Source organism: Balaenoptera borealis (assembly GCF_965194805.1).
Source record: "Balaenoptera borealis genome assembly, chromosome: 11".
In the NCBI taxonomy this organism is placed as follows: Eukaryota; Metazoa; Chordata; class Mammalia; order Artiodactyla; family Balaenopteridae; genus Balaenoptera; species Balaenoptera borealis.
The window spans coordinates 88,084,301-88,111,046 of NC_138868.1; the positions used below are offsets into that span (position 1 = coordinate 88,084,301).

The 26,746-nt window shown below is 46.7% G+C and overlaps 3 protein-coding genes across 8 annotated transcripts in view; 2 read left to right on the forward strand and 1 right to left on the reverse strand.

Annotated features, from left to right (window-relative positions):
- LOC309606633 (neural cell adhesion molecule 1-like) overlaps nt 1–26,746 on the forward strand; it is a gene marked incomplete at its 5' end in the record, with an annotated part of 71,831 nt that overhangs the window by 20,716 nt on the left and 24,369 nt on the right.
- LOC309606461 (uncharacterized protein) lies at nt 358–24,748 on the reverse strand. 5 transcript variants are annotated; one of them, XR_014231854.1, is made up of 7 exons: nt 24,610–24,748; nt 23,997–24,100; nt 21,837–21,990; nt 15,275–16,449; nt 13,455–13,518; nt 10,249–12,044; nt 6,421–9,424 (listed from the first exon to the last, which is right to left on the reverse strand). XR_014231854.1 is itself a non-coding variant. In XM_082343600.1 (5 exons), the coding sequence occupies exons 1-5, from the start codon at nt 10,669–10,671 to the stop codon at nt 448–450; spliced, it is 570 nt and encodes a 189-aa protein (XP_082199726.1). In that variant the 5' UTR covers nt 10,672–11,771; the 3' UTR covers nt 358–447. The 5 variants fall into 5 exon arrangements, 2 of the variants coding, with proteins under 2 accessions (XP_082199726.1, XP_082199725.1); XR_014231855.1 differs by having other exon boundaries at nt 6,421–9,427; XR_014231856.1 differs by lacking the exons at nt 15,275–16,449; nt 24,610–24,748 and having other exon boundaries at nt 9,405–9,424; nt 10,249–10,421; nt 11,282–11,318; nt 23,997–24,281.
- LOC309606432 (uncharacterized protein) lies at nt 3,205–6,276 on the forward strand. Of its 2 annotated transcripts, none has more exons than XM_082343529.1 (2): nt 3,205–3,739; nt 3,953–6,276. In XM_082343529.1, the coding sequence occupies exon 2, from the start codon at nt 4,833–4,835 to the stop codon at nt 5,934–5,936; it is 1,104 nt and encodes a 367-aa protein (XP_082199655.1). In that variant the 5' UTR covers nt 3,205–3,739; nt 3,953–4,832; the 3' UTR covers nt 5,937–6,276. The 2 variants fall into 2 exon arrangements, with proteins under 2 accessions (XP_082199655.1, XP_082199654.1); XM_082343528.1 differs by having other exon boundaries at nt 3,206–3,739; nt 3,874–6,276.

A 26,746-nucleotide genomic window follows, 5' to 3' on the forward strand; every position in this document is an offset into this window, starting at 1 on the left:
GTGTGGCTGCAGCCTGTGCTTCTCCCGTTTAGCATCTTCAGTAGATGGGGGCTGTGCACGAGCCCTTCATCTTCCCCGCAGACACCACTGGTGCTTGCTCGGCCTCGCGGGTGATGCGGGGGGCACGGGGGACAGTCCTGTGTCCCCACCTTCTTGGGCTGCAGACAGGCCACGTTGGTCCTGTGGTGACTGGGGGCTCCCAAGAGAACCCCACCGCAGAACCGAAGAGGTGGCCCCAGAGAAGGTGGCGTACGCCTGGGGCCGGGCCTCACCAGCCAGCCACGGGCCACCTGCAGTAACAGGCGTCTCGCCGTCCAGGGGCTGGGTGTTCGGGCGCCGTGGGCATGAGCTGCTGTCTGCTCGGCAGCCGAGTTTGTAATGTTGAGCCCGGGGAGGCCCCTGGGTGGCTCCTGGAGAGCCTGGCCGCATTTCTTCCTGCCCTTGGCCTTAGAGCCCATCACGGTTCACACCGTTTCTGGTTCCAAAAGGACCTGTGTTAAGAAAGACCACGTGTTAGGACAGCACCAAAGTGTCTAGAAATCCGGGCCAGGAGGAGGAGGGAGGGGGATTGGCTGTGCCCGCCAGTGGCCTGAGAGCCCTGCCCGCCTGCAGAGACCTGGCCCGGGGCCCCACGGGGAGGGCATGGCCCACGGTCCCCAGCGCTGGCCGGCTCTGGGTTCCAGGAGAACTGAACGATCCTCGGGGAGCTGGTGAGTCTGCAGGCCCAGAAGTCCTGCCTGCTGGGGTTCAGCACGCGTGCCGACTCCGTGCTGGAGATGAACATGGCCAAGACCAGCCAGGTGGTGGCCACTTTCCTAGGTAACCCCGCCTCCACCTGAGTCCCAGTGGGGAGGGCGTCAGGCGGACCTTAACTGGACGTGGTGCTGCCTGAGACCCCACTGTGTCAGCCCTTGGGGGTCACCTTCCCGGACCCTTCATTCTGCCTCGAGGGGCGCAGGGTGGGGCGGCTGGGGGGCCGCCACAGGGACATAGCCGAGCCTCTGCCCTCCGCCCGCAGATGAGCTGGCCCAGAAGCTGAAGCCCCTCGGGGAGCAGGAGCGGCCGTGATCCTGGAGCTAAAGAAGGCCGAGTGCCAGAGGCGGGGCCTGCACTTTGCCGGGCCCATCAACGTCTAGGACCTGCGCTACTACATGAACCAGGGGGAGGAGACGCGCTACCACGTGGACCAGCACCTGCTCAATGAGTCCTTCCCCATGCAGGTGGTCACGCGCGGGCGGCTGGGCATCTCCCAGGAGCTGCTGGGGCTGACCTTCGACCTGGAGGAGGGCGCCAACGTGTGTCACCAAGACGTGAGGCTCTACACGGTCCGGGACGTGGCCTCGGGCAAGGTCATCCATCGGCAAGTTCTACCTGGACCTCTACCCTCGGTGCGTGCGTGCGTGCGTGCGTGAACCTGTCGGCCGTGGGCCGGGGCTCCTCTGTGGAAGCTGGGCCTCACCCTGCGTCCCTCCCCAGGGAAGGGAAGTCCGGGCACGCGGCCTGCTTCGGCCTGCAGCTGGGCTGCCTGCAGCAGGATGGGAGCCGCCAGATCGCCATCGTGGCCATGGTAGCCAACTTCACCAAGCCTACGCCCGACCCGCCCTCCCTGCTGCAGCACCATGAGCTGGAGACCTACTTCCACGAGTTCTGGCAAGCGATGCACCAGCTCCGCTCCCAGGTGGGTGCGGGTGCGGGCGCGGGGCTGCGGGCAGGGGCCGGGGAGGGCCCGGGCACGCGTGGTCCTCAGGCAGACCCTCGCCACGGGATTCTTCCGCTGATGTCACCCCGCACGTGGCGACGCCCTCGGTGTCAGCTTCCATCATCAAAGCCCACGCACTGGGCGCGTAAACAACAGAAATGGATGTCCTCGAGACTCTGGAGGCTGGAAGCCCCAGATCAAGGAGTCACGACTGGTTCCCTGCATGTTAAGTACATGTACTCAAGAGCTGCCTTTAAAAAAGACAAGAGAAAAGAAAGGCACGTTGCATGCAAGTCTGGTGACAGGCGGCGATGAGAACCAGAGGGAAGGCTCTGGGGCCGGGAGCGCCGCGCTCTGTGAGGCCCTGGGGCTGCTGCCAGTCTCAGTGGAGGCTCAGCAAGTCCCAGTGGCTTCCCCACGGCGGGGGGGGGGGGGGGGCGGGGGGGGGCGGGGGGGGGCGAGCTGAGCGTCTGGGCTCAGGACCCACTGCTCGTCGTTCAGTCTTCCTGCGGTCAGCCCTTCGTCCTGAGAGCGATGCTCTCACAGGCTGCACCGGAGCGCGTGGGGACACTTTACTGAGCTGTGCAGCCATCACTACTGCCCTGTTCTGGAACATTTCCATCACCCCAAAAATGTCCCTCACGTCCTTAGTTATCACTCCCTCCCCTCCCCAGCCCCTGACAACCAGGAACCCACTCTCTGACTCCGTGGATCTACCTGTTCTGGACGTTTCCCCTCAGTGGGGTCACACCCTGTGTGTCCTTCTGTGTCTGACTTCTCTCGCTGAGCACCGTGTTCTCAGCGTCCATGCACGTGGCAGCGAGTGTCAGGGCTTCACCCCTTTGCGTGGCTAAGGGCCGGAAAAAAGAAAAAAGAAAAGAAAGGCACGTTGCCTGCGAGTCTGGTGACAGCCGGTGATGAGAACCAGAGGGAAGGCTCTGGGGCCGGGGGCACCACACCCTGTGAGGCCCTGGCGCTGCTGCCAGTCTCGGTGGGGCACGGGCAGCGCCGTCCCCCAGGGGCTGCGGGACAAGCTCATCAAGTCCCGGCAGGCCAACTCAGGTGCGGCCGGGCCGAGGGAAGGGAAGGGGGTGCCTGGACACAGTGCCATCCCCCCGTCTCCTTCCTCCCGCCCCCCAGGCCTCTTCAACCTGCGCCAGATCGTCCTGGCCGAGGTGGACCAGGCCCTGCACATGCAGACGCCCGCGGACCCGGCCCAGGAGAATGCCCGCCTCTGCCATGAGATCCTCGGGGTCCCAGCCACGCCAGGTAGCCAAGCGCACGCCGGGCCCACCTTAGCGGTCGGTTGGCGGCTACTGCCCAGGTCAAGAAGATCGTCTGGTGGTGTGTGAAAGGGGACCGACTGACAGGCTCTGGCCGAGGCCCGGTGACCTCTGGCCTCTTCCTGCCTCGGTTCCTTGGCTGGTCCCTCCAGCTGTGGCCCGCGGAGTCCGAGGGTGGGGTGGGCGTATCTGCACGTGCTTTCTGGAAAGCCTGGAAGAGGCAGGAGAGGGCTTCATAGCCCGGACGGAACGCGTCAACAAGGTTTGCCCATGCGTGTCGGTGCGAACACGCGGTTCACTCCCTCGTGAGCGCTTTAACCCGCGCTCTCCCCATGCTGGAGAGCGAGCCCTGACTCATCCCTCGGAGCCTCGGCGGCTGACCTTGTAAGAGGCTTAGGGGTGAACCCTCGTGAGCTTCAGCAGAAAGTCGGCAAAGATTGATTTGTGTCCCTCCACTGAGTTGCCCACAAGGTCCCCGTTTTCTACAAGTGTTGGGCCAATACTCCCTCTAGTGGCAGGGGACTCAGACAGGGCTGCTTGAGGCCCCAAGCTCTGGGCTCTGGGGAAGGGGCACGGAGCGGCCAGGGGGCCGGGCAGGAGCCTCTCCGCGTGTGTCTCAGGGACCCACCTGCCTGCGACCTTCGGCCGCCTGGCAGGAAGATACAACGCCCAGTCCTATGGCTACCTGTGCAGCGAGGTGTGCTCCGCGGACACGTTCCACACACGCTTCAAGCAGGAGGGCGTCCTGAGTGGCAAGGTGAGAGGCCGTCCTGCCGCGCAGACCAACACGGTGGTCCTTGGCCTGGGCCTAGATGCTTGTGCCGCCCGCCTGGGCCAGCCAGGCTCTGAGAGCCCTGCCCTGGACCTCCTGCTCCCCTGCCCTTTGTTCAGTCACAGCAGAGGTGGCCACACCCACACCCTCAATGAAGGCGGAGCTCCACCCTCCTGCAGCCCCGCCCCCTCTCGGCAGGTTGCCATGGACTACAGAAGCTGCATTCTGAGGCCAGGGGGCTCCAAGGATGCCAAGGGCATGGTGAAGCTCTTCCTGGCTTGCGACCCCACGCAGGATGCCTTCCTCCTGAGCAAAGGGCTGCAGGTTGAGGGCTGCAAGACGCCGGCCTGCTGACGGCACGGGGTTCTGCCCACCCAGGCGGGCCCGGTGCCTTAGCGCCCCGCCGGGGCGGGGGAGGGGCCGCGTGTCCTCCCAGCCCCTGAGGCCCTGGCGGCCGGCCTCAGCCAAAAGTCTCCACCTGGACGTGTCTGGAGAGCCTGGTGTCAAGGCTCCCCCTTGTTGCACTAATGCCATCCCCTCCTGGGGAGCTTTCCTGCTTCCAAAACGGTTCTTTGAAAACGCAGCCATTTATAAAAAGACTCCACTCCTGGTCTCTGCCTGCGGTCCCTTCCACCACAGGAGCGGCATGGGGGCCATCACACTGGGGGGAGTTCTGACCTTGGTCGGGGATCAGCCCTGCGGCCGTTGCAGGCTGCTCTCTGCTGGTGTAGCGTCTGGGTCACTGGGAGATGGCTGAGCTGTGGGGTGAGTTCAGATGGGGATGGCTCCCCCAACCCTGGCCGGCCCGGCTCTCCAGTGAGGGGGTGTCAGGTTCCTGCCGGCCTCTCGCCTGCCCGGCACTGTTTGGCATGGCGGGGGCTGTGATTGGCTGCAGCTGCTTCTGGCGGTGGGCACAGCTGCGGGAAGCCTGGCTGTGGCTGTCCCTGTGCCCGTGCCCTGTCCTCCTGCTCACGGCCGGCCGGCTGGCTCCCTCTGCTCATCGGCAGCTGGTGAAGTCTGGACCACAGCAAGGGGCCGCCTTCCTGGGTCCTAGCAATTCTGCCCAAAGGCCTTAGGGATGCGGTTTGGCGGCAGTAGGAATTCAGAGAGGGTGCTGCCCCACTGGAGCGCTAGGGTGGGTCTGGACCGTCCCGTGTGTCCTTCCCTGGCCTTTGAGCTCCTCGGGAGCCCTGCCTCCGGCCCTTCGCCCCCACAAAGGACGCCAGGCAGTGGAGTGAGGGCGCGGGCAGCGCCCCGACCTTCTCCCCGGGGCCCAGGCGGGCAGGCCGTGCCACGTTCTGTCCTCCCCTCAGCCTGCCCGCCCGTTCTCACCCGCCCTGGGCCAGTCGGCTGTGGACCAGGCTGTGGTGTCTGCCCTTCTGCAGACCCGGCTCAGCTCCCTGCACCCACTTCTGTGCCTTCTGTGTTCTGGGCTGGTCGCAGGCCCAGAGCCGGTGGGCAGGCACCCCGTGGCCGGGAGGGCTGTTCCTGCGAATTCCCTGGGGCTCGAAAAGGAGCACAGCCAGCCTTCCATCCGGCACTTCTCCATGGATGTGGAAGGGGCGTGTCGGGGCCTGGGGGCTGCTCCTCTTCCTGTGCACCGAGCCCCCCGATGGTCCCCGTGCAAAATCCAGGTGTGGCGTTGGCACCCCAGCCGTGTGCCGGGCAGTCTGTGGCGGGCGCCACAGGCCTCGGGCTGGTGGGCCACAGGGTTCCCGAGCGGCAGATCAGGACTGAGAGGGTGAGGTCTTTCCCCGGGTCCAGGGCCCAGAATGACGCCGGCTGGAGGCCCCTCCGCTCACCGCCCACACCCCCCCAGCCCCTGCCCTCACGTGAGCCCCCAGGGCTGAGCTCAGGTGTTGCATGCCCAGGCTCTCCGGCAGCCCAGCCCATTCCCACTCCTCCATGGTCACTGAAGGACTTGGAAGCAGGTTGCCCCACAGAGACTGCTGTTCCCCGAGCCCTGGACAGGGGGCGGGGAGGACGGGCACAGGGCCCTGCAGGGGTGTGGGCGCCGGGGCAGCCGGAGCAGCTCCACACAGTAAGTAAGAGCATCTCACCAAAAACAGTGCGTTTCTCCAGCCGCCCCGGGACCTGGGCTCAGGTCCTGGGGCAGGAAGGGGCAGCAGTGCAGCTGTTAGCTGTCACTGGGGGTCGACTGTGGCCCGGTGCCACCTCTTAGATCCTCCCCCGTCCCCTTCCGGGGTTGAGACCGGACCCCTGCCAATCGGGTTCTCACTCCTCCCCATCCCCTACGCCTGCTCCATGAAGGTGGAAGGAACACATTTTTTAAAAGGTTAGAGCTCGGGCTTCCCTGGTGGCGCAGTGGTTAAGAATCCGCCTCCCAATGCAGGGGACAAGGGTTCAAGCCCTGGTCTGGGAAGTTTTCACACGCTGCGGAGTAACGAAGCCCGTGCGCCACAACTACTGAGCCTGCACTCTAGAGCCCGCGAGGCACAACTACGGATGCTCGCGTGCCTAGAGCCCGTGCTCCGCAACAAGAGAAGCCACCGCCATGAGAAGCCTACGCACCGCAAGCAATGAGAAGCCCACGCACCGCAACCAAGAGTAGCCCCCGCTCGCCGCAACTGGAGAAAGCACGCACGCAGCAAGGAAGAGCCAACGGAACCAAAAATAAATAAAATACATAAATAAATTTTTAAAAATCTTATTAAAAATCTCTTATTTAAAATCTATATTAATGAGATTTAAAAAAATAATCAGTTAGCTACTTAGTTAATTGTGCCGGGTCTTAGTTGCCACAGGCCGGCTCCTTAGTTGTGGCAATCAGATATTTTATATTCTTTTTTGTTCCTGAACAAAGGCCTCAGAATCCAGTACCTATTTGATAACGCTCACAGCATAGCTCAGCATGGAATAGCCACATTGTTTTTCTTTGGCTGCTATGTACCAAACAGCCGTTTGTACTGTTTTACCAAATGCCTGTATTTAATACCTGTTTTAAAAAACATAGTGAGATCTCAAAACTTTAAATTGACTAAAGTAAGATTCTCTCTGTAGTACTACTTATCTGACTAACAAACACCACCTGATGACACCGGTGTGGTGCACTGAGCCTTACTCTAGCATATCGGGATAAACCCTGTTGCGACAAGTGTTCATCCTCCAAGTCCCCAAGGCCTCTCACACACTGCCAGCGAAACTGCCTCCTGCTTGGGAAAGAGTGCCCCAGTTCGTTTCTTCAGAAGCTTGAAGGCTATGGAAGCCCTCCAAAAGGTTAGAGGGCAAAGAACAACTCTAAAATTGGCACATTTGTTTAAAAAAAAACACTTGTCAGTATTACAAGAGCCAGCTTGCTTTCCCTTGTGACACGGTTTCTTCGGAGGCAAGGGATGTGGCCATGGGACTTGGACAAGCTGTTTCCCTCTGTCTCAGTGTCCCACCTGTGAGTGGGTAGTCTGACTCAACTTAATTACAGACATCTGAATAAGGATCATGAACAGTGGCATCTAATTTCCAAAATAAAAACAGGAGAATGAGTATGTCTTTTACAACAGGACGTCAAGTCTACCTCAATGATATTGCTAGCCTTGAGTCCAGTGCTTCTCGCTCAGTGCAATTGTGCCCCCCAGGGGACACCTGGGAAAGTCTGAAGGTGATTTTGGTTGTCACAACTGGGAGGAGAGAGAGGGAATGTTACGGGCCTCTAGTGAGTAGAGGTCGGGACCTTGCTAAACACTCTACGATGCACAGGACTCACACCCACAGCAAAGGTTTATCTGGCCCCAAAAGTCAATGCCTTGCTTGAGAAACCCTGCCTTAGAGCAAACCACGGATACTCATCTTTAGCAGGTAACAGGGCATTTACTACCCACCTGTAAACCTACAGACTTCCCGACTTACACAGCTAATCCTGTGGCAGGAATGAAATAGATAGCGTGTGACCATCTAGTAGTATCTAGGTTTGCCCCTCAAGTCACACGGGACAGTGCTAGAGACTGACATTTTCTATATTGGAGGCCTCTGGCAAGCCACCAGTTTTCTAACCTATAAAGTCTAAGCAGCATTATTACAATACACATAATAACACGACAACTCTGCTTTTATAGAGAGATTAGATGTGGGAAAGGAGCTTATCTGACATCAGAAGGAAATGCTCTAAACGCATCACATCTGCTGGTTTGACTGTCAAATCTTGACAGCTGGAGAGGTAGGAAGGTAGACAGGAGAGAACACACCAAAGTTACGGGCCTGCTGAGTCCTCGGGTCTAACCATAATACACTACGTACTGCCCTGGGTCCAGGGATATGTTCTAACACCCTCTCAGTCACTTACGGTCCATAGACAGACCAAGTGTAAATTCACAATTACCAGCAAGTGTTCCAAAATAAGGCAGAGTTAAGAAACTGAAACGCGAGCCCTACCTGCTCTTTTTCTTCTTCATCGACAGAATCACCTGATTTTGCTTTTTCAGGGTCTTCCTCAGGTTTCTGTTTGGCAGGGCTGTCACACACAGTAAGGCCAACTGGTAGCTCAGCCAGACCCTACACTTGCAGTGGGCACAAAACAACTTATATTCCTCCCTACCAAGAGTACCCTCTGTTTGGAAAGATTCAGGCCATGGACACCCTCTTCCCTCCAAGGAGAAGCCCTTTTTGCCAGGACACTAAAACAAGCTTCGAGCTTAATGTTTCTTTGGATGACAGGTTTAGAATACCACCGTTTTGCAAACCCTAAGAAATAATGGATCTAGACTTTGATCAACGGCTGCTAGAATCACCGGAGAGACATTACATGTCTCTGATGGACAGCCCCATACCGTCAATGAAGTCGCACAAAACAAAGCTGGAATCTGATCAGGACTCTAGACCTAACTACCAGTTGACAGAAAACTGGAGACAAGGGAACACATTCACCACCGAAACGATGCAGTCAGCCAGACCTAGAAGCTATTAGACAAAAGACCTCTTTTCTTTAAATAAATGGCAAGAAAATAAGGAATCTATCACTTGAAAGGCTTAAGGAACAAATCAACCAAACTCTGTTACACAAGGGGAGGTATGAACACTGCTATATATTTGTTCGTAAGGAACTGTTACACTTTGTAAGGCATGTTTTGTCTTCTTCAAAAGACTGTTTGCTAGATGTTAGCAATTATAGCAAAATATGAATAAAAAACTTGTCAGAGAAAAGAGACCTTGTCATCTAGAAATATCGTATTTGTGGATAAGATGACATGTCCGATTTGTTTCAAAGTAATCCAACTGGGGGGACATGGGTGTGTATGGAGTTGTAATTCATTTGGAATAGTTTTCACTTGGAGCATATGGGGGTATAGACGAAACAACAGCCAGGAGCTGTTAACTGTTGATACTGGGTGATAGGTACACAGGGGTTCATTTTACTATCCTTGGTATTTTGTGTATGTACATTTGAAGTTTCCTATGCTAAGAGTAAAAATGGATGAGGTCTTCAGAAATGCTGTTCATGAATGTCTAAAAACAGAATATCAAAAGGAAAACCTAAGCAATGTGGAAGTCAGAATTACTAAGTTACATCCTACTAATTCTATATGTTTTACCAAAAACAGTTGGCCCCTAAAATGGGGGCTGTCCATTCATTATATACTGACCCCCTTGTGAAATGAGATGTGATGGTGGTCTGCCTGGTAGTTTGCCTTGTAATCCTGGGGCTCCATGAGACTTCAGCTGCTTACAGAAAAGAAACAAAAAAGAATAAAGAAACAAAAAAGAATAAAGAGTTCACAGCCAAGGTACAGTTCTTCAGCATTAGCAAGCTGGTGCACAGACCAGGTTCTGAGGATTAAGTACCCTTCTCTTCTTATTCTAAGCAACCACCGTCTTCATAAAGTCATCAAATTAGCACCTGCCAGTTTGCTAGGCCATTTTAACACAAGCTCTTGTATGAAGGGCCCAATCCTGAGGCAGACAAGGAAACAGAGCCTCTGATTATTTCGTCAAACGATGAAGTGGCCAAGCACCTGACCTGAGCTCAAGTCCCAGGCTCTTATTTTTTTAAATTCCAGAAGAGTTACTCTGACTACAAGGGGGGAAGGAGTCTAAGAATAAATGTTTAGCTTCAACAGGCATGTCACTTACAAATCATAAATATCAGCAGCTCCTGTTTTCTTATACCTCATCAACTCAACCACATTTGGGGATCTAATGCTCTATAACTTGGTCGAAGACAAAAATTTAAAGTATATATCTAAGCTAGTTAGAAGTATACACAAGAGGGAATTCCACGGCGGTCCAGTGGTTAAGACTCGGCACTCTCACTGCCGAGGGCCCGGGTTCGATTCCCGGTTGGAGAACTAAGATCGTACAAGCCGAGCAACACAGCCACCCCCCACCCCCCAAAAAATAAAAATAAAAAAAGATACACAAAAAACAAGTACTGCCGGTGGAGGGGTTGTGTGGGGGGGGAACAGACAGACACTATGGCACCAAGTCTGTCCTCCCCTTAGGCGGTACCAGACTCCAACGAGGTCAAACGAGTCAAGTGCTCTTACATTTTGTTTCTCCATTGGACTTGCTTCTCCTGGGCATGCAAAGTTTGGAAACAGTTTTGGGGGACTTCTCTTTCTCTGCTATTTCCACTCTGCGCTCCTCACCACTTGGCTGGCTCCCGTTTTCTAGACATCCATTCACTTCCCGACTGAAAGCATGTTCTCCAAGGACAAATCTGTATTTAAAAGGGATTTGACTTTAGCCAGGTAGCCCTCCTACAGCAGGAAAGGATAATTTAAGTAGCAGTGAATGTCAACAAGTGGCCATGAGAGAATAAGGAAACACATGCGCTTCCTTTATAACTATCAGGTAACAGGGAGAGGTGGGATGATCCTGCCTCCCTGGTCACAGTCAAGTTACATGGGAGGAAACGTTTTCTAGCCGCCGGGATGCTGACGACTTAACCTCTGATAATTCTTCTTCATGTCATTTGGTTTCCAAGTCACATAACTGATTCTTTATTTCTGTCTGCAGAAATTCAGGCAAGAGATTCCATTTCTCCTTCACACATTCCTAAGGGAAGGATATAGGTTTACAAGTCTCCACATTCCCAAGGTAGGAACCAATGGACTAATACACAAATAGTTACACTGCCTGGTCACATAACAATGACTGAATGGCAGGCAATGCTGAGTCGGCCAAAAAGGAAACTAAATATTCACAAGACATGTTCCTGTTGTTTTCGTTAAGATCATATCACACCATCTCCAGAGTGGTGAAAAATGGAAAGATTAAAGGTGAAACAGACACATAATAGCATACTAGAACAAACCTGATTTGGAAAAACAGTGTGACCAGGACAAATTATAATCCAGACTCGATGGTACGGAACCCAGACTGGGCAACTCGATGAGTTACCAAAAGCTAACCAATAATAGCCTATTAGTCCAGCACGTTAGACAAAAACATCCACGTTATCCTCAACTTCAGGGAAAAGAGAGCCAATTCCACTTCAATTTGTTTTTAGGAACTACATAGTGTCTGTCAAATGGTCACATTTGATCATACATTTTGTTCAGGTGGAGATTACCTTACCTTTTCTGTTAAACTATCTCTTTCCAAATCTTTGAGCCTGGGGGAAGAAAAAGGGAAGAAACAAACACTTGTTCAGCAACATTGTCTATCTGTAAGAATACCACAGTTTAAAGAACTTTGGAAAGAAGTTTAACATGAATGTTAGAAAAAAAACCAAGGGCTTTTCCCTCCCCCAGTGTCTAGAATGCCCTAAGGTAATGCCTACACGGTAAGAAGTTATTTTCAATATGAATGAGGTCCCCCTTTTGGGGGGTGGTTTTCTAATGGTGGTAAGAGATGGTATAGGAGCTCTAGAACAACATTTTTTCTTTTTTTTTTTTAACGTTATTTTAAAGACACTGGGAAAGGGGAAGCAGGTCACACAGTTGGGTTCCTTCCCAAGCTAATTGACCTATAGGTGGTCTTCCTCCAGTTGGACCTGACAAGATTTCATAGGAGGGCATACAGAGGTTAGAAAGAGTGGACCAGGGTGACAGGATGCTGTGGGGAACAGCCAGCCAGCTAACATTCCCAAAGGCCAGGATGGGGTGGTGGCAGCATTCGGAGAAGGAATATACGAAAATGGAGGAGTCAAGGCATCTGGGGCAGCAGGGGGTGCCCACACCCAAGCAAGAGAGAGGAAGCTAGAAAAGTTGGCTGGCGCCTCACCCAAGAGCTCATCCTTGCAAATGTTTGTACCCAGTCATTCAGAAGTGCACAACTATCATGAGTTTAGCTGGAAAATCATGGCCTGAGTTGGTTCTTGAACATTAGTATCTTGCCTCTTTGGGGAGGAAGGCAGCGAAAAGAAGAAAGGAACAAAACTAGAAGACACCGAGGAAATGGGGAGGCTGCTGTTCCTAGCCTGGGCGCTGACTGTGGGCAGTTGGGTGCGAACAGGTCTAACCAGCTGGGCAAGTGTCCCTCAGCAGAGGGGCAGCACCCTGGGCAGGCACTGGGCCTCCACCATCTATGGATCCTCCCCTCCAGCACCCAGGCTAGGTACTCAGTTACCAGCAGCCCAAAGGGCAGGAACAGAGCTCTGCCAGGCTGGCCTTCCCAGAGGGCACGTGTAAGCAGCACAGCCAGGAAGGTGAGCGACAGGCTTTGCTGGCTTGTCGGGAAGGAGGGCGACGTCTGGCTCAGCACGGCTGGAGTCAGCGCTAGCCTCCCCTCGGACACGGGCACTGGGCCCCCAGTCTCAGGTGCACACAGGCCTCCAAAGCCCTTCCCTCAGGATGGCGCTCAGACCCTCCACCCAGCCCACCCTCCCGCCCCAAACACCAGCAGGTCAAGCACCACTCAGAGAAGGGGGCCTTTAAAGGGCTTTAGAAAATCTTAGAATCCGGACATGGAAGCTACTATGTTTCACTTGTAGCTGAGAGCTCTGCTTCCAGAGCACAGGATGGCCGAGGGGGGCGAGATAGGAGGGTCTCGCTGTGACCCCCAGGCACGGCTGGCCTTTTCAGACACATGCCTGCATTCCTTGGAAATACATTTCATTAACAGCCAAACGGAACACCCTGAGAAACAGGAGGAATTATTGCTTCGTTTCAACCCTTAGCAACAGTGAATTTTCACCACCGGGTATTTCGTCTGCTCTCTGCAATGCGCTGGAACTTGCCTTTGGGCTAAACGTGCCTCAGCTGTCCATGGCACCCGACACACTTGGCGACTCCTAATATAGGCCTCCTAATATGCATGTGGTTAATACTGGCTGTTTTAATTTTAGCACATCGGAAAACATAAGGGGTATAAGTTCTAGTAGCATTAAAAACAAGAAAGAGTTAACCAATTCTAATAGTAGCTTTTCCTTTTCGACCACTTCCCAAAATTATAGTTCTCTTTTTCTGTCTAGCAGTTGTGGATGGTTCCTTCACCGATGGAGAAGTTATCCACTGGTACTGAGACAGAAATGATAAATATGCCATTTAAGTTACAGGTAATTTAGGAGGGTTTGATCTTCATTGGAAATTAAGATACTTTAAGTTAATCAAAGGTTTTCAATCTGCATTTCTGGGAACCTAAATTAAGGCATCACACAACATTTTCAAAAACAGAAAAGCCATTTCATTGGACTAAAAACTTAGTTTTAAGGTGGCAGAAAGTACCTTGATAATTTTCTTTTAAGAAAGAAAGAAAAACAAGCCATTAAAGAGAAACTCTTCCGAGAGAACTAAAACATGTTATATACCTCTGACTTGGCACTCCTTCCATCTGGAGAACTTTTTGGATAACTGCTTTCATCACAGAATGATCTAAAGTAAAATAAATTGAAATTAGAGTAATTATTTCCCAGTGAGTGGCTATTTCCATTTAAAACCAAAAGCCAACTAATTATTGCTTTTCCCATAAAATTAAATATGAAATCTACATTATGGAATTATACACTTATTTCCCCCTTTGTGTATTCTAATTTCTTCCTCAAAAACCTAAGATGCCATCTTGCAGACTGCCCCCAGTGGCTACTATTTTGGCAGCAGCAAAGGTCAACTTTAAACATTTTGCATCTAAAGTGGCTTTGGATACCTTTGGATAGAAAGTACAGTCTGAGCACTGTCCAGACACTTAGATACCTAAAGGGCATCTAAGATATCAAACCAAAGTCCTGATATCCCCTCAAAAGCTGCTCCTCCCATCAGTTCCCTTTTTCTAAGTGATACCACCCAGTTGCACACATAATCATCAACGACTTGTCTCCTTGTTACTATTTCCTTCATACCCCACATCTAATCTATCGGCAAGCCCTGTTAGCTACACCCTCAAAACACAACCTGAATTCAGTCACTTTTCACTTGCTCCAAACTTCCAACCTAAGCTAAGCCATGAACATCTCTTATTTGGACCACTGTGATAGTCTCCTAACTGGTCTCCCTGTTTCTCTTCTTTATCCCCCCAAGTCTATTCTCTATACCAAGTCATCTTATTCAGATACTATTTGGATCATGCCTTTTTCCAGTTCAAAACCCTCTACTCATTTAGAATAATCCACACCTTTACTCTGGCCTTCAAGACTTTACAGGATCAGACCCCTGGCTAGCTCCTTGACCTCACGTCATACCACACTCTTCTTCACTCAGTACTCTGACCATGTTGGCCTCCTTGCTTTTCCTTAAATACTCCACCCACCTACATGCCTGCATACTCATTGCCTCCTTGTCCTGGAGTGTGCTTACCCCAGATCTTCCATGGCTTGCTCCTCTCTTCATTCAGGTCTCCGTTCAAATGCCACTTCTCCAGTGAAGCTGTCCCCTGACAAACCTATCCAATGGAGTCCTACCTGCTCCCCCTCCCTCTCCTTACATTAAGATATTTTTGCACTTCCTACTGTCTAAAATTATATTACTTATCTGTTTACTCATTTCTATCTGAACCCCTTCACTAGAATGTAAGCTCCACGAGGGCAAGACTTTTGTCTGTCTGGTTCACTGCTTTATCCCTAGTGCCTGACCCGTATCTGGCACACAGAAGCTATTAAATAAATTACTTGTGAAACTGACAAATGAATAACGTACCCCTTGCAAGAATTCAGAGGTTGCACAACAAGGAAATAATGCTCTTGGTGGAAGCAGGCTTAGTATCTAGGGTCACCTCTATTCAGAGTAGAGATAAGAACAATTTAAAGGTATAACTAACTCACTTTAATTAGTACATTATCTGCTAAAAACATAAGGGAAGTGCAACATTACAAAAGTACAGTTGACACTTGAACAACATGGGTTTGAACCTCGCGGGTCCACTGACACACGGATATTTTTCAATAAATATGTAATATCGTCCTACACGAGCTAAGGTTGGTTGAATCCACAGATGCGGAACCACTGACTATAAACTTATACCCAGATTTTCAACTGCGTGGGGGGGCGGCACCCCTAACCCCCAAGCTGTTCAAGGGACAACTGTATACGATGAGGAAAGTGAAACACATTAAGTTTTAAAAACTGTCAATACGTGAACAAACCCTTTTTGTTTTGCTATGTGTTAATCAATTTTAAAAAAAAAGTGACCACATACCAACAAGTGGATTTTTTTCTTATATCCAAAACGACCAGAGTTCTGTTGCTTTCAAGGGCCTTTAGTAAAGCCTTTGCTCCTTCACTGGTGAGGCCACACTGCTGCAGGTCAAGTGCTTTCGATGAAAGACAAAAGGTCACTTGCGAAGTCCATACAGATTTAACATATAGACAACTCTCATTTTCTCACGTGTGGAAGAGTCCTGCACAAGACCAGCCATGGCAGCTTTGTAATTTTGGGTATGGAAAAAAACAGAAACGTATACACACACACATACTGCATAATCCAATTTAAAAACCTCTTCTTGGAATGTTCATTGCAGCTCTATTTACGATAGCCAGGACATGGAAGCAACCTAAGTGTCCATCGACAGACGAATGGATAAAGAAGATGTGGCACATATATACAATGGAATATTACTCAGCTATAAAAAGAAACGAAATTGAGTTATTTGTAGTCAGGTGGATGGACCTAGAGTCTGTCATACAGAGTGAAGTAAGTCAGAAGGAGAAAAAGAAATACCGTATGCTAACAGATATATACGGAATTAAAAAAAAAATGGTTATGAAGAACCTAAGGGCAGGACAGGAAGAAAGAAGCAGGTGTAGAGAATGGACTTGAGGACACGGGGAGGGAGAAGGGTAAGCTGGGACGAAGTGAGAGACTGGCATGGACATATATACACTACCAAATGTAAAACAGCTAGTGAGAAGCAGCAGCACAGCACAGGGAGATCAGCTCGGTGCTTTGTGACCACCTAGAGGGGTGAGATAGGGAGGCTGGGAGGGAAATGCAAGAGGGAGGAGATATGGGGATATATGAAAATGTATAGCTGATTCACTATGTTACAAAGCAGAAACTAACACACCATTGTAAAGCAATTATATTCCAATAAAGCAAAAAACAAAAACAAAACAAAACAAAAAAAAGCACTTTTTGGATGTGCAATGATAACCCTGCCTTTAGTACCAATAAATCGTCCAACATATTCTACAATTACAGAACTGAAGAATAACTGTATATAACCTATGAGAAAAAAAATCACAAAATGAATCTCCGTTCATAATTAGCAAGGGCAGCAGTGGCATGTAAACCTCAGAAGCAAAAACTGGTGGAGCTGAGAAAGGCACTGCATTCTTTTGATCATGATCTTGAGCTTCAAATCACACTTCAAACTAGTTACAAGGGGAAAATGAAAGAGAAGAAATGTACTAACTGTTAGTTTTAGAGCAAAAAAGACAAGTCTAGGAGGATACAAATAATAACAAATTCAAAGAAGGTGCGAAGACACAGTACATACTAAAAACCTATCATGAAAGTATGATGGTCAAGAACTCTCTCAGTAAAAGGTCAGACAAAAACTAGAACAAATGATCATGAATTCTAGTAGTTCTGGGGCTGAACAACCTACTCACTTAAACAAAAGGGATCATCACAAAAGCGCAGGTATTAAAAAATACTACATGAAAGGCAACTATCATGAGTCATTTTTTTAAGTCTTGTGTGGAGCATCACATTTAAATAACTGGAGTCTTTCAACACCCCATGGCACACAGAAACAGAAAGTCAGACATATGGATCTGACAGGATAGGATACAACCATTACAACCTCTCACTACAGAAGAACGGACACAGGGTATAATTAACCAACTAGCCAAATTAATACAAACAGCCAGTAAACCCACCAGTAAATCAAAGGAATACAAAATAAAACAAAATGTGGTTATTCTCCTATCAGATTAAGCCAAGCCTTTAAAATGTGTATACCCTTTTGATCCAACAACTCTCTTTCTAAGTATTTAACAAAAAGAAATAGTCAGAGATATAGGCAAGGACACATATCAGAGTACTATTTGGAACTGAAAAACTGGACACAGCTTATATACAAGTATGGATAAGCTATGTGTACTGTGGCATATTCATATAATGGAACACTGAACAGTCACAAAAAATGATGCGGTAGATGCAAATTTACTGACTTGCTAAATTAACTGAAAAAAGTTATGAAATTTGGAGTAATCCCACTTGCATGAAAAAGGGAGAGGTACTCATTTTTGTAGTTTTACACTTTTTTAAAAGTGCTACAAGCCAGTGTTTGTGTGAGGCAGGCTTCACATCCACTGTTGGCGTAGACTACAAATTGGCATAGCGTTTCTGGATGGTAGTTTGGCAATGTGTATCAACAGTCTTAAAAAGGCGGAAGCAAGAAGAACTACAATCCTGCAGCCTGTGGAACAAAAACCACATTCACAGAAAGACAGACAAGATGAAAAGGCAGAGGGCTATGTACCAGATGAAGGAACAAGCTAAAACCCCAGAAAAACAACTCAATGAAGTGGAGATAGGCAACCTTCCAGAAAAAGAATTCAGAATAATGACAGTGAAGATGATCCAGGACCTCAGAAAACCAATGGAGGCAAAGATCGAGAAGATGCAAGAAATGTTTAACAAAGACCTAGAAGAATTAAAGAACAAACAAACAGAGATGAACAATACAATAACTGAAATGAAAACTACATTAGAAGGAAACAATAGCAGAAAAACTAAGGCAGAAGAACGGATAAGTGACCTGGAAGACAGAATGGTGGAATTCACTGCTGTGGAACAGAATGAAGAAAAAAGAATGAAAAGAAATGAAGACAGCCTAAGAGACCTCTGGGACAACATTACATGCAACAACATTCGCATTATAGGGGTCCCAGAAGGAGAAGAGGGAGAGAAAGGACCAGAGAAAATATTTGAAGAGATTACAGTCGAAAACTTCCCTAACGTAGGAAAGGAAATAGCCACCCAAGTCCAGGAAGCGCAGCGAGTCCCATACAGGATAAACCCAAGGAGAAACACGCCGAGACACATAGTAATCAAAGTGGCAAAAATTAAAGACAAAGAAAAATTACGGAAAGCAGCCAGGGAAAAACAACAAAAAACATAGAAGGGAACTCCCATAAGGTTAACAGCTGATTTCTCAGCAGAAACTCTACAAGCCAGAAGGGAGTGGCATGATATACTTAAAGTGATGAAAGGGAGGAACCTACAGCCAAGATTATTCTACCCAGCAAGGATCTGATTCAGATTCGATGGAGAAATCAAAAGCTTTATAGACAAGCAAAAGTTAAGAGAATTCAGCAACCCCAAACCAGCTCTACAACAAATGCTAAAGGAACTTCTCTAAGTGGGAAACACAGGAGAAGAAAAGGATCTACAAAAATAAACCCAAAACAATTAAGAAAACGGTCATAGGAACATACATATCGATAATTACCTTAAACGTGAATGGATTAAATGCTACAACCAAAAGACACAGGCTGGCTGAATGGATACAAAAACAAGACACACAAATATGCTGTCTAGAAGAGACCCACTTCAGACCTAGGGACACATACAGACTGAGAGTGAGGGGACGGAAAAAGATATTCCATGCAAATGGAAATCAAAAGAAAGCTGGAGTAGCTATACCCATATCACATAAAATAGACTTTAAAATAAAGAATGGGGCTTCCCTGGTGGCGCAGTGGTTGAGAATCTGCCTGCTAATGCAGGGGACGCGGGTTCGAGCCCTGGTCTGGGAAGATCCCACATGCCGCGGAGCAACTAGGCCCGTGAGCCACAACTACTGAGCCTGCGCGCCTGGAGCCTGTGCTCCGCAACAAGAGAGGCCACGATAGTGAGAGGCCCGCGCACCGCAATGAAGAGTTGCCCCCGCTTGCCGCAACTAGAGGAAGCCCTCGCACAGAAACAAAGACTCAACACAGCCAAATAAATAAATAAATAAATAAATAATAACTAAAGGTGCTAATAGTTTAAAAAATTTAAAAATAAAAAAATTAAAAAAATAAAGAATGTTACAAGAGACAAGGAAGGACACTACATAATGATCAAGGGATCAATCCAAGAAGAAGATATAACAATTATAAATATATATGCACCCAACATAGGAGCACCTCAATACATAAGGCAACTGCTAACAGCTATAACAGAGGAAATCGACAGTAACACAATAATAGTGGGGGACTTGAACACCTCACTTACACCAATGGACACATCATCCAAAATGAAAATAAATAAGGAAACAGAAGCTCTAAATGAGGCAATAGACCAGATAGATGTAATTGATATTTATAGGAGATTCCATCCAAAAACTGCAGACTACACTTTCTTCTCAAGTGCGCACGGAACACTCTCCAGGATAGATCACATCTTGGGTCACAAATCAAGCCTCAGTAAAGTTAAGAAAATTGAAATCATATCAAGCATCTTTTCTGACCACAATGCTATGAGATTAGAAATCAATTACAGGGAAAAAAACGTAAAAAACACAAATACATGGAGGCTAAACAATACGTTACTAAATATCCAAGAGATCACTGAAGAAATCAAAGAGGAAATCAAAAAATACCTAGAGACAAATGACAATGAAAACACGACGATCCAAAACCTACGGGATGCAGCAAAAGCAGTTCTAAGAGGGAAGTTTATACCTATACAAGCCTACCTCAAGAAACAAGAAACATCTCAAGTAAACAATCTAACCTTACACCTAAAGGAACTAGAGAAAGAAGAACAAACAAAACCCAAAGTTAGCAGAAGGAAAGAAATCATAAAGATCAGAGCAGACATAAGTGAAATAGAAACAAAGAAAACAATAGCAAAGATCAATAAAACTAAAAGCTGGTTCTTTGAGAAGATAAACAAAATTGATAAACCATTAGCCAGACTCATCAAGAAAAAGAGGGAGAGGACTCAAATCAATAAAATTAGAAATGAAAAAGGAGAAGTTACTACAGACACCGCAGAAATACAAAGCATCGTAAGAGACTACTACAAGCAACTCTATGCCAAGAAAATGGACAACCTGGAAGAAATGGACAAATTCTTAGAAAGGTATAACTTTCCAAGACTGAACCAGGAAGAAACAGAAAATATGAAGAGACCAATCACAAGGAATGAAATTGAAACTGTGATGAAAAATCTTCCAACAAACAAAAGTCCAGGACCCGATGGCTTCACAGGTGAATTCTATCAAACATTTCGAGAAGAGCTAACACCCATCCTTCTCAAACTCTTCCAAAAAACGGCAGAGGAAGGAACACTCCCAAACTCATTCTATGAGGCCACCATCACCCTGATGCCCAAGCCAGACAAAGATACTACAAAAAAAGAAAATTACAGACCAATATCACTGATGAATATAGATGCAAAAATCCTCAACAAAATACTAGCAAACAGAATCCAACAACACATTAAAAGGATCATACACCATGATCAAGTGGGATGTATCCCAGGGATGCAAGGATTCTTCAATATACGCAAATCAATCAATGGGATACACCATATTAACAAATTGAAGAATAAAAACCATATGATCATCTCAATAGAGGCAGAAAAAGACTTCACGAAATTCAACACCCATTTATGATAAAAACTCTCCAGAAAGTGGGCACAGAGGGAACCTACCTCAACATAATAAAGGCCATATACGACAAACCCACAGCAAACATTATTCTCCATGGTGAAAAACTGAAAGCATTTCCTCTAAGATCAGGAACGGGATGTCCACTCTCACCACTATTATTCAACATAGTTTTGGAAGTCCTAGCCACGGCAATCAGAGAAGAAAAAGAAATAAAAGGAATAAAAGTTGTAAAAAAAGAAGTAAAACTGTCACTGTTTGCAGACGACATGATACTATACATAGAGAATCCTAAAAATGCCACCAGAAAACTCCTAGAGCTAATCAATGAATCTGGTAAAGTTGCAGGATACAAAATTAATGCACAGAAATCTCTTGCATTCCTATACACTAATGATGAAAAATCTGAAAGAGAAATTATGGAAACACTCCCATTTACCACTGCAACAAAATGAATAAAATACCTAGGAATATACCTACCTAACCACGGTGGCATGGGGATGGTGGTGTGCTGAATTGGGCGATTGGGATTGACATGTATACACTGATGTGTATAAAACTGATGACTAATAAGAACCTGCAGTATAAAAAAAAAAAAGTCTTAAAAATATGTCACAGTCATTCCACTTCTAGGACCTTATTCTACAGAAGTAATCCCAGTGAACACAGAGACGTACATACAACGTATTCACATTGTTTCTGACAGGGAAAAGCGAACTGTGTAAATCTAATTGCAAAGAATTGATTAAACTATGGGACATCAATACGATGGAATACTACATGATACATCATTAAGTGAAAAAAGCAGGAATATGAAATAGCAAGTATACTACAATTCTATTTTTGTAATCACTAAGTGTACAAATATATTTATAGAAAAATAAAAAACTGAAAGTGTATGCACCAAAATGAACAGTGATTAAGTCTGGGTATTAAGATTATAGGTAATTGTTCTCTTGTTACTCTGTATTTGCTATAAAGAATATATGCAACTCTTAGAGACAGATTAAAAGCAAAATAAAAGTTATCAGTAAAATGAGGCTTTAAAAAAAATCCTATCACAACAGTATCATGCCAAAAGCTAAGCATATATCATATTAAAAATTCAATATTTTCAATTTTAGAATTTATCTCTAAGCCATAAATCCTCACTCAGAGATTCTGCCAAAGCACTTGCACCCAGGTCACTAATGAGCGTGTTGCAGTTCAGAGTGATGCGCCTCAAACCAGCCATACAGTCAAGATCAGGTCTCCTGGAACGAAGACTCTCAGCCCAGGTTTCTTCATGCCTTCCGGTAGTCTGATACTTCAAAGATTTAATGGGATGAAATTAAGATGCTTGAAGAAGGAAACAGGGTGTGCCTACTGAGTATGGCTTATTATGTCAGAGATTTACACACACACATATCAAGCATATATGCCAGGAGAATCAACCTGAGAAATTAAACAGTCACTGCTGCTTTACGAGTCCAGTGACCCAGATTCTAGTTGGTCAGTGATTAGATTCCAGCCACTGGACGACCTGCTCTTGAACAGTTATGTCAAGTTGGACAACTCAATTACAGTCTATGAATTATTTTCCTTATCTTCTAAGTCAGGGAATTGGTTCTAAATTCTATCATTGCTGAGGCTCTAAATGTCATCATTCTGTCCTCCAATGGTCTCCAAACACCTGACTGGGCAACCCATAAGAAAACTTTTTAATATGCATCTTATTTTTTAACAAATTATATACATGAAGTTCTATACATATAACGTATGTACATTATAAACTACACAGATAGTGTTTAAATGATACAAAGCTAAACAGGTTCTAATATGTTCTTTTCCTAACTCCTAAGGCATTATTTTATTTATTTTTTAAAAATATTTATTTATTTGTTTGTTTGTTTGTTTGGCTGTGCCGGGTCTTTAGTTGCAGCATGCCGGATATTTTAGTTGTGGCATGTGGGCTCTTAGTTACGACAGACACGTGGGATCTAGTTCCTGGAGCAGGGATCGAACCCAGGCCCCCTGCATTGGGAGCGCAGAGCCTTAACTGCTGGACCGCCAGGGAAGTCCCAGGCATTATTTTTAAACCTATATTTACAAAATGGATCTCACATGCTCCCTAGGGTACACACACAAACTTTAGAGGCCTGGACTATGCACAGCCAGTTGGATGTACCTTGGGAAGATAGTGGTTTGACATTTAACCACAAGTATTGTCTTAAAGACATTCAATTCTTTATATTCATAAAATAAAGTTTGGTAATAGGGAACACTGACTTTAAATGAAAAAAGTCTTATTACATTCGTGAAAAAATAAAAGACTCAAAGTGCCTTTGACACTCTAAAACGAAAATCATTAGGGTCATTTTTCTATTAACAATACCTTATAAAAGCTCCAAGCAGAAATAACAGCAATCACTTACACAGTGCTTAGTATGTGCCAGGCACTATTTATACAAATGAGTTCATTTAAACCTCATAATGAGGCACAGAGGTTAAGTGATTTGTCCATGGTCACTTGCTATGAAATGGGAGAAAGGGAATTTGAACCTAGGCCATTTGGCTTAGGCACCCAAGTTCTTGACTGTTTTCAACTCCAGGGGTCAATGGACTTGCCCTGTAGAGGCTCAAAAAATTTTTCAATTTTTAAAATCTAAATTTAAACATTTCCAGCTTTGTGGGCTATACAGTTTCTGTTGCAACGACTTAACCCCACTGGCGTAGGGTGAAAGTAGCCATAGCTATCATGTAAACAATGGGTGCGACTATGTTCCAAAGTAACTTTCTTTACCAGGCGACTGGCTGGATCTGGCCCAGCAGCCATAGTTTACCTATCCCTGATCTGCACCATCAAACTATTCAGAAGGCTTCATGTCAAATTATTAAATAACTTTAGGCCTAAATACAGTAATTATAACCACTGTAAAGTTGTTAAGGCATTATTTTAAAAACTGTATTTACAAATTGCTGATGTAGTGATTTTTATTAGTTTATAAACTACAGCAGCTAGTAAACACTTGATTCAGTTAAGTCTTGAAGACCATAATGGCATAGTTGTTTCACAGTATCACAATCAATGTTTTCAGTAACTAAAAATACATTAAAATATTATTATATATTAAATCTCTTATTTCTAAAATTAAGTGGACTATCTTTACTACATGGCAGAATCCCAAACTGAAAACTGGTCATATTCTTTCAACAAAACGAAAGCTGCACTCACACGTATCAAAAGACAAAAATGAACTGCCATCTGTATCAATATATTAATGTGCTTCAATCACATATGTTTTCATGAAAGTTCAAACATAAAAAAATCACCTTTAAGATCTTGGCCATGTGATCTGCTCCCTGCCACGTCAGATTACACCCCGTGAAGTTTACTGTCTTAAGAGTGGTAGAGTTCCTAACACCTTGACAAATAACTAAAAGAAAGAAAAACAACCACACACACAATAAGATGAAGAGCCTATACATTTGTTAATCTTGACTTATTTGCTTTTCTTGAGTCAATTGGAGGTTTATAGCCACATTCTTAAAATCATTAACTACAATCTTCCCAAACAGGTAATTGACGAACAGATGCATTCGAAAACTTGTCAGTAACAAAGTGTTATTCCAGTTTACAGCAGCAGTTTAATTCTATTTCGATACTAAAACTGAATACACTGAATACTGCAAACTTTATTCCCAACCACTCAGTAAAATACTACATACCTTTTGAGACATAGGAAAAAAAAGAAAAACCTAAAAATCTTAAGACTCTTCCTATTTTCATTTCCAAGGATACTTCCCAATCTTGATGATCAATCAGCGATTTAAATGTCAACTATAACCCAGTATTTTATTAGGTGCTACGCAGTATACTAGAGCAATAGATGAGAGAGGACCTCAAACCCTCTGCTCCCTCAAACTGAAAGGCAGGCTTCCTTACCCCTCCAGACCACTACTGGACACCGGGAAGAAGTCGGCCGCGCTGTCGCAGCGCAGCTTCACCGGTCATCACGGCCCCGAGCGCGGCCTCGGGGACGCTGCTTGTGGACACGATGCCCACACCCGCCTGGGGGCCCCGGCTCGCCTCCTGGCCCCTCGGGCGCCCACCGCCCGGCGGCTGCGGCCCCGCAGCGTGCGCAGGACCCGCGTCGCTGCCAGAAGACGCCGGGCCACGGGTCCCAGTTAGGCAGGCCCCTCCATGCCCCGCTCACTGTGGCGCCAGCCTGATTGTCCTCCGCGCCGTGGGGCTGCCGTTCCAACCGGCAGGCGGCCCCGTGGGGGCGGGGCTCGAGGACGTCGGTGCACCCGCTGTGCGTCAGCACGCAGCCCCGCCTCCCAAGGGGACCCGGCCTGAGGAGCAGGGCGGTCGGAAAGGTAGGAGGTGTGGAGAATTAGGGGTTTCCAAAAAGCGTTTGCTGACTGACCCAAGCAAAAGTGAGACATGGTTGTATCAACGCATTTTTTAAAAAAATATTTAATTGCAGTGGTTGATTTTTTTATTATTAATTAATTAATTTTTAAAATTTAATTTAATGTTATATATTTATATATAAATTTATTTATAGTTATATATATTTATATATAAATATATTTTTATATATTTATATTTAATTAATTTTATATAATTTAATTTTTTATTAATTAATTAATTATTTAATTAATTTTTGGCTGTGTTGGGTCTTCGTCTCTGTGTGAGGGCTTTCTCTTGTTGTGGCAAGTGGGGGGTCACTCTTCATCGCGGTGCGCGGACCTCTCACCGTCGCGGCCTCTCTTGCTGCGGAGCACAGGCTCCAGACTCAACGCATTTTAAAAGTAGTAAAACTCCAGGTAAGTGTCTGTGCTCGCCCTGCCCAGGAGAGATCGTGCCCTCCGTGAGGACACGTGAAAGGCTGAGTGAACGTCTGCCTGTGGTCCATTACCTGGTGCCTGGGTGTGTGAATTTCTGCGGAGAGCTCTTAATTTCTGTAGTTGCTGCTGACTTGACACGGTGGTTGGCAAATGGTGACGTGTTCCATGCATTCAGGACATGATCGTGGTGACAGCACCACAGTTGCAGCCCTTCCTCCAGGGAACTTGTCACAGCCCTGCAAAGCCACTGACTGGCAGAAGTGACAGCGCAGCAGATAGGAGGACCTTCAACCAGAGTGGGCCAGATCAGCTGGCACATATTTTCAAGTGATTCCAAAATCTTCCATCTGCATCAAACCATTAGACAACTAGACTCGTTTTAGGCTTCGAGTTATTTAAATGTATCGACTCAGGGAGAGTAAAGCTTCTTGTTTTCCCTCTGGGTTAGTCTGCTCATTTCAAAGAGCAAGTCCAATCAATAAAGATATTATTCAAGAAGGTGCCGGGGAAGCTGACCCCAGAAAAGGCTGCCAAAGAGTGTGGCACTTTGCATCACTTCTGCTCTCAATACATTCAGAAAAGTGTGGTGGAATTCTTCATTCGAGGTCTTGTCATGTGTTTCCTGGCCTTTGGAGAAAGGTACCACTGTGTTTTGGGAAAGGGGCCAAAAAGCAGATTAAAATCTAGAATTATGACTGGAACTTTTTTAACAATGTAAAATTTCATAGAAAAAAATGTTTATAAAAATATGCCTCTTTATGAATATAGAAGATTACACTTTCTGGTTTTGGTGAGTTCAAGTCGGCACTCCCTGTAAAATGAATTCTCTGTTTTCTGCCTCAAATCCTTTTGAGAATGAGTGTAGAATACATAAATTACATGTTTCTCTTTGCAAATTGGCCTTCAATATTTCATGTGCCAAGAAAATGTTACAAAATCAGGGCAGCATTAATATCTTTATGCTAATAATGCTCTCGAAACACAGTTTTGTGTATTTCACTTCATCTGCATAAACTGTTTGGTGGCTGGCAAAACTGGGAGTAGACTAATATGCTACAGACAAAACCCAAGATGCATTTAGTGCTCAGATGTAAATTATTCCCATTTTGGCATCCTTGCCACTACGAGGGATCTTCACACCATGTTATAGGAAACCTGAATTACAAACGTGATGTCCTGCCTTCGGGTCAGTTACACTGTTTTTGATGAACAGAGCCTTCCTCTACCCA